General features: G+C 52.0%; 1 protein-coding gene and 1 long non-coding RNA gene across 2 annotated transcripts; both read right to left on the reverse strand.

Annotated features, from left to right (window-relative positions):
* Window positions 1-1,908: 1,908 nt before the first annotated feature.
* On the reverse strand, window positions 1,909-3,889 carry LOC310910930 (mas-related G-protein coupled receptor member H-like; the record flags this gene model as incomplete). Its single annotated transcript, XM_083864007.1, has 1 exon — window positions 1,909-3,889. The coding sequence occupies one exon, from the start codon at window positions 3,887-3,889 to the stop codon at window positions 2,969-2,971; it is 921 nt and encodes a 306-aa protein (XP_083720133.1). The 3' UTR covers window positions 1,909-2,968.
* Window positions 3,890-3,900: 11 nt separating this feature from the next.
* Window positions 3,901-6,413, reverse strand: LOC310910931. Its single transcript, XR_014590425.1, has 3 exons — window positions 5,881-6,413; window positions 4,247-4,335; window positions 3,901-4,000 (listed from the first exon to the last, which is right to left on the reverse strand). It is a non-coding gene; the product is annotated as an uncharacterized lncRNA (long non-coding RNA).
* Window positions 6,414-7,521: the final 1,108 nt, after the last annotated feature.

Consider the following 7,521-nt stretch of genomic DNA (forward strand, 5'->3'; position numbering starts at 1 on the left):
ACCTTCCTTCCCTCACCTCACAGGTTTCTACCATTCCTGGTTTCTCTTCCCTGAGGGATCATTGTTCCTCCAGCAGCAGAGGGCTGCTGGTGGTGCTGGTGGCACTGGAATGCTGGCAGTGCTGGCAGTGCTGGTGAAGCACCTGGCTGCTTGTCAGAAACAGCTCCCATTCTGGGAAGGGCTCCAGAATCCTTGCCAAAACCTGCCCTGGGCTCATGGGAGCAGCCCTGGGCCATGGACTCCCATTTCTCTCATTGCAGTGCAGGCTCCCACAGCCCAAGGGAAGGACAGCAATCACTTGCTTGCAGCCAGGTTTTCAGCACTTAGAGCCCACCCGAATTACTGTCAATGCCCTTGATGATGCAATCACAGCTATTAGAGACCAGGGTGCTGTGAACCCCCTTCCAGCCCTTCACCAGTGCTCCTCCTCCTCCTCTTCCTCAGTCCTGGGAGCACTTGTGGTTGTTTTTACCTGATCCCACACTGTACCTTTGCCAGCAGGGACACCTTCCACTATGCCAGGTTGCTCCAAACCCCATCCAACATGGCCTTGGACACTTCCAGGGATGGGGCAGCCCCAGCCTCTCTGGGCAAACTGTGCCAAGGCCTCCCCACCCTCACAGGGAAGGATTTCTTCCCAACATTCCATCTGAACCCAGCCTCTCTCAGTGGGAAGCCATTCTCCCTTGTCCTGTCACTCCATGCCCTTGTCCAAAGTCCCTCTCCACCTCTCCTGGAGCACTGTCAGCCCCACATGGATCATGAAGTGTTTGCCCTTAAAAGGATTGGCCTGGGGAGGGGATGTGACATTCCATAGCTAGGGATACCAACGTGGTGTCAGCAGGGAAGAGAAGTGACAGTTCTGATCCCAGGGCCACCACATGTGCCCGTTTCCAGCAGGAGCATCCCAGATCTCTGAGGCATGTCAGCCTGGTTAGGAATCATCTCACTTCAGTTTTCTAGGAATTCCCTGACATTCACTGTACACTGCTGTCTGACTCCCAAGGGAGTGTAGAAGATGACTCAGATGAAACCGCTAAATTTCTAAGGGTTTTAGCCAAGAGAGCAGCATTGATTTGGCTCTTCTCAGAAGAAATGACATTGCTGGAATCCTAAATCGTCCCTCTGCTGTGTGTCTGTGCTCCAGCTCACACACAGAATTTATGATTCCATGAATCCTCTTGGAAACTGTGTGGTGAAGGTGAAGCACCACTGCAATTGTGGCATACAAGTGGCAAAATTAGATTTGAACCAGAAATCAAAGTTTAGCAGCACATTTGTAATGCAGGGTCCTAAGGATCAATCCTAGGAAAGAGAGGGGGCAAGTTCAGGCAGTTCAAAAGTCACGATTTTGGGATTGGAGTTGCTTTTAAACGAAAGAGAAAGCTGACATGGTGACAATCTGGTTTTCCCATTGGTCTCCCTGCTGAGGCTCTCTCCTGTTGCTCATTTCCTGGAGAAAGTCAAGACCAGATCAGAAGCAGAGCCCTGATCCCATCAGAGGAGGTGAAATAATTCCCTGTTTGTGAGAGCCCTGGAGAAGATGAGCCAGCAGGAAGAACAGGGCTTGTGGCAGGAGCTGGGACAGACCCCGCTGTGGATGCTGCTGGGGCTCAGCCCGTTGGCTTTGCTCCCCTTTCCCAAGTGACCATTCCAGGGAACCTCTTGGAGATCCTGAGCCAGGGAGAGCAGCTGGTGTGTGTGAGGTGATGTGAGTCCACTGTGGGGAAGTTCTCCAGGCTGTGAGAGGAAACTAGATCAGACTCTTCCTCTTCAAATTACTCCGTACCTCCCTCATTGGGGTAGAAAACCTGGTCATGCCTTTTTTTCGCCTTAAGAGATATCCATAGGGTATTAAAAGCTCTAAATCTTGTGAGAAATTAGAAATGAGCCATTTGTTAACACTGATCACCAGGGACAGGCACTGTAGCAAAGCCTGGATGTTGTTTATTCAGCAAATTCTGGGTTTGGAGTTACCACATTGGAAACAATCAAAAGACATAAATGAAAATTTAATTTAGGAGTAGTTACAAAAGGACACAGATGAGTCCAAGATGGATTTTGGCTGAAGCTGCTGTGCAGAGTCGCTGTTCAGCTCCTCCCTAGGGTGGCCAGGTTGAGGATGGAGGTGCTCCAGGGCTTCCTTGGACTTGGATGCTGGGGAAGCAGAGGATGGCCCCATTCTGCAGAACAGCAGCATAACCTCCTCATTTCTGTGAAATTCAATGGCCAAACATCTGGTGATGTGAATTTCCATATTCCATATTCTTTTTGGTCACAGGCACAAGGGTTCAGTGGAGTTCACCATTGACCCTGCACTTTACTCAGAACGATTTAATTCTGGAATTAAAGAACAAATTCCCAGTGAAAGAATAAGGGAATGTTGCTGTTCCTCTCCAGCTCTGCAGCCCTATCTGGTGTCTCTTCCCATCAGCTGGGAATGCAGGGCGGGCTCTGCCAGACAGAAGGGGAAAGATGCTCTGTGTGTTCCCAGCCCCTCTCCTGCTATCTCAGAGGCACCAGCTGTGCAGGGATTTGGGAAATCACAGCCATCCCTTGCTGGATGTGTCCCCTGGGCTTAAGATGTCACATTCTCTGCAGGCAAGAGATCTCTCAAAACACCATGAAACTCATCTGTGTAGCCAAAGGACATGGAGTTCATTCTCTGGGGGCGAGGCAATGAGAGTCATTCCATGGGGAATAGAGCTGGGGAACAGAACAGAGCCCAGCTGCTGTGCTTGGAGCCATGTGGATCCAGGAGGGAGGAGGAAAGCCATGCTCCAATGTGCTCCCTGCAGAGCATCCCTCAAAAATAATACAAGGCACTCCCCTTGCTCCCTTCTCCTGCAGGAATAAACCACCACAGGGAGCGGGATCCTGTGGATATTTATTAATTCAAGTGATTCAAGGAAACCCTCAGGCACTCTCCTGGGGTCCTTCAGCAGAGCAGTGGAAGGGATAACCAGGGTCAGATCTCTGTGTCCATGGAGGGATCTTTCCTGCAAGCAGTTTTTTCTTTCTGCTCATCAAAGACCCTCTGGAGGGAGAGCTGGAGGGACCTCAGGGAGCAGGGCCTCCAGCACCTCCCTGCCAAGAAGTAGATGTAGGGTTTGATGCTGCTGTGGATGCAGTTGAGCATGAATAAAACCTGGGAAGACACAACAATGTAGTCCAGCTGCTGCAGGAAATTGCAGAGGGTGAGAATGAGAATGAAGAGCACCAGGAGGAAGATAACAATTCTGCGCCTCTTGTGTTGCTGCTTCTTGGAGCCCCTCCCGGCCTTTATGAAGTCGATTGTGCTGGAAATGGCCATGGGTGCGGCACAGATGAGCAGGATGAGGGCGTACATGGAGATGAGAGCTGCCCTACAGTGGTCCTGCTGGTGTGATGGGCACAGGTTTGTCACTGCAGGAATGACAGTCAAGAGACCAAAGAAGGCCCAATATTGAACACTGTACACCAACCATGACAGGCGGAGGTGAACATTGCTTTGGCAGCAGAGCATGCAGAGCATCTCCATATAATAAATGTCGCTGGCATACATCAGCCGGGACAGTGCCCAGTAGTAGGAGACCACAGATAGCTGGAAAAGGAAATGCCGGTACAGCTGGGGCACAATAGGAGAGCAGGACACGTCCTCCACCAGGAAGAGGAGGGTGGAGGGGACTGCGAAGAGCAGGAAGAGGAAGTCAGCCAAAGCCAGGTCAAGGATGCCACCATTACGGTCTTTCAATCTGAGGAGGCCAAGGACAGCCCCATTCCCAAACAGCCCATAGAGGCAGATGAGCAGTGTCACACTGTGTATGGTCACGCTGGTGACATCGATCTCACAGAAATCATCCCCTTCAGTGGGTGAGGCAGGAGATGGAGACACAGTGGTCACCCCCATGGGTGGACGCTGGGCAGGCAGTGGGACGTGACCTCTGACTGTGGTCAGAGTGGATGGGGAGTCAGTGCTTGGAGAATCCCGGGATGGACCATGTGGCTCCTCTGCAGGTCCCTGCAGTGGGAAGGATTGAGTGGGCAGGAGTGAGATGTGCAGGGGAGGAGGGTGGTGGAAATGGTGGGGTTGGAGAGGGAGGTGGGAGGGTTGGGATGCTGAGCAGGGGATACAGAAGGGAAGTGCAGGGCAGAGGAGGGGGGAGCTGGGGAGGGCACTGCAGTCACTGAGAGAGGGTGGCAGGAAGAGAGCAGCTGCTGGAGGAGAGGGAGGTGGGGTAGGGAGGAGGGAAAACATTGCACTGACCTGTTCCCAGTGGGGCAGCAGCAGGCAAAGGGGGTCTGGGCAGATCAGCGGCGCTTCCTGGTACCTTGTGCTCCTTTGAGATCAATATCCTAAAGCAGATCCTCCCAGGTCAGTGACATGAAGGAGAAAGTGCCCAGATCACCAGGAGCTTCCCAGTCCCATCCCTCTGGCTCCTCTCTGTGCCCCCTCCTGATGCTGTTTCCCAAGGCTCGGTGCAGTCATGCGGGAGTCAGAAATTGCATGTTTTGCTACATGAGAATTTGACTTCCTCAGACTTATTTATCTTGTTTTTTTGGTTTTTTTTTTTTTTTTTTCTGCAGAGAAAGTATTTTGTCAAAAGCTATGAATTAAATATTTAGCAAAGGTCTCCTTATTTCTTCCTGATTAGAAACATGCCTTCCTTGCAGAATGTCCCATTCTCCAACCGCTTTCCCTCTCTTGACAGGTTTATACCATCCCTCGTTTCTCTTCCCTGAGGGGCCGTTATCCCTCCAGCAGCAGAGGGCTGCTGGTGGTGCTGGTGGCACTGGAATGCTGGCAGTGCTGGCAGCTCTGGCGAAGCAGCTGGGTGCTTGTCAGAAGTAACTCCCATTCCGGGAAGGGCTCTGGGATCATTGCCAAAACCTGCCCTGGGCCCAAGGACACTCAGCTAAGTTGCCCCCTGTCCTGTCTTGTCCTGTCCTGGATCCATCCAATCCCATCCCCATCTCTGCACTCCATTCCCACCCCACTCTCCATTCCCATCCCATCCTATCACATCCCAAAAGGTTTCCCACACAGCAGCCGCTCCCCCACTCTGAGTGTGGCCTGTCAGGCTCTGCTGTTCCTCTGGGTTAGCTGATATCCAGACCTCCTCCAACCCCCTCCGAACCTCTCCTGACCCCTCCAGACTGTTCTCACACCCAGAACCCATGTAGGGTTGATTTTTTTCCTCCTGACAGCCCCCTCCTCCCCCGCTCCACATGGGACCCTGGCAGTGTCTCTGCTCCTCCTGGCCATAGTGTTCTAGGAGCCAGGAGGGAGGAAGAAAGCCCAGCTCCAATGTGCTCCTCAGGAGCACACAGGATGATAAACTTAGCTGGAGCCAGCCAGAGCAGAAACAAAGAAGGAGACCTGCAGTGGTTTTGGGGCAAGTTCTGTCACAAAAAGCAACAGCAAAGCAAAAGTTCAAGGCAAGGTCATCTTTAATATCACAGCACTCAGTGAATACGACCACCAGAGACCCCTCTGAATGATCCTCCAGGATCATAACAGGACTTCCAGTAGGAGGAGGACACATGGGAAATACTTGCAGTAAAGGGATGTTTGTGTATTTGATAAGAAACACCTATTAATGATTATGTGCAATTATAATGGATAAAGCCCCTGTTGTAAAATCTCACTACACACAGATCAATGAGAGATCCTTCTATATGTCCTGTGCAGGTAAAGAATTCCTGCTTCCTAACGCTTCCCATTGTGTTTAGAAAGTTGATTTCAGCCGATTTCCATGTCAAGACCCAGAAGGGAATGGCAGGGCAGAGGAGGGGGGAGCTGGGGAGGGCACTGCAGTCACTGAGAGAGGGTGGCAGGAAGAGAGCAGCTGCTGGAGGAGAGGGAGGTGGGGTAGGGAGGAGGGAAAACATTGCACTGACCTGTTCCCAGTGGGGCAGCAGCAGGCAAAGGGGGTCTGGGCAGATCAGCGGCGCTTCCTGGTACCTTGTGCTCCTTTGGGATCAGTATCCTAAAGCGGCTCCTCCCAGGTCAGTAACATGAAGGAGAAAGTGCCCAGATCACCAGGAGCTCCCCACTCCCGTCCTGCTCACTCCTCCTGTGCCCTGTCCTGGTGCTGTTTCCCAAGACCCGGTGCGGTCACGGGGCAATCGGAAGTGGTTTTACAACTTTGCTTTGGCTCAGTTGGAGTTCCACAGCCTCAGGGTTACTGACCTTGAGGGGGTTTTTTTTGTTTGTTTTTTCTCTCTTTCCACCTACAAGTCGTCTTTTTCTCTGTTGTGAGAAAGGACACCTCAGTTCTTAAAATGCTTATTAAAGTACAACAAGGGACAAAATAAGGTAAAAAGAACACTGTTAAGTGCTCAGAGGGAGGCGGAGGCACGGCCAGACGCACCCCGCCCACAACAGTAACAAGCCTTAGATATCATTGGGAAGCCAACCCCACACCCATACATATCCCACTCTTGCCACACAGCTCCTCCTTCGTCCCGCCTTCCCGGGGCTTGTGCACTCCTTCTGCCTTCGGCTCCCCGCAGTGGTCCCAGATGAGCACTGCAGCTTTCAGCATTAACACAATACACACATTAGAAACACTCCAAATCTTAACAGAGCTTCTTTTAACATTATAACACACATAATATTCATTCAGCATTTGCAAGAGCCAATCACCATACCACCTGTTTATAACATTTGGGAATGGCTCCTGATTTCCCCCTAATTGCAAACACTCCTTCCCAGGACAGTGTCCCATTCTTCATCTTCCTTCCCTCACCTCACAGGTTTCTACCATTCCTCGTTTCTCTTCCCTGAGGGATCATTGTCCCTCCAGCGGCAGAGGGCTGCTGGTGGTGCTGGTGGCACTGGAATGCTGGCAGTGCCGGCAGTCCTGGTGAAGCACCTGGCTGCTTGGCAGAAATAACTCCTATTCTGGGAAGAGCTCCAGAATTCTTGTCAAAACCTGCCCTGGGCTCATGGGAGCAGCCCTGGGCCATGGACTCCCATTTCTCTCATTGCAGTGCAGGCTCCCACAGCCCAAGGGAAGGACAGCAATCACTTGCTTACAGCACTTAGAGCCCACCCTAATTATTGCCAATGCCCTTGATGATGCAATCACAGCTATTAGAGACCAGGGTGCTGTGAACCCCCTTCCAGCCCTTCACCAGTGCTCCTCCTCCTCCTCTTCCTCAGTCCTGGGAGCACTTGTGGTTGTTTTTACCTGATCACACACTGTACCTTTGCCAGCAGGGACACCTTCCACTATGCCAGGTTGCTCCAAACCCCATCCAACATGGCCTTGGACACTTCCAGGGATGGGGCAGCCCCAGCCTCTCTGGGCAAACTGTGCCAAGGCCTCCCCACCCTCACAGGGAAGGATTTCTTCCCAACATTCCATCTGAACCCAGCCTCTCTCAGTGGGAAGCCATTCTCCCTTGTCCTGTCACTCCATGCCCTTGTCCAAAGTCCCTCTCCACCTCTCCTGGAGCACTGTCAGCCCCACATGGATCATGAAGTGTTTGCCCTTGAAAGGATTGGCCTGGGGAGGGGATGTGACATTCCATAGC

Source organism: Zosterops lateralis, assembly GCF_965231275.1.
Source record: "Zosterops lateralis genome assembly, chromosome: 6".
Lineage (NCBI taxonomy): Eukaryota > Metazoa > Chordata > Aves > Passeriformes > Zosteropidae > Zosterops > Zosterops lateralis.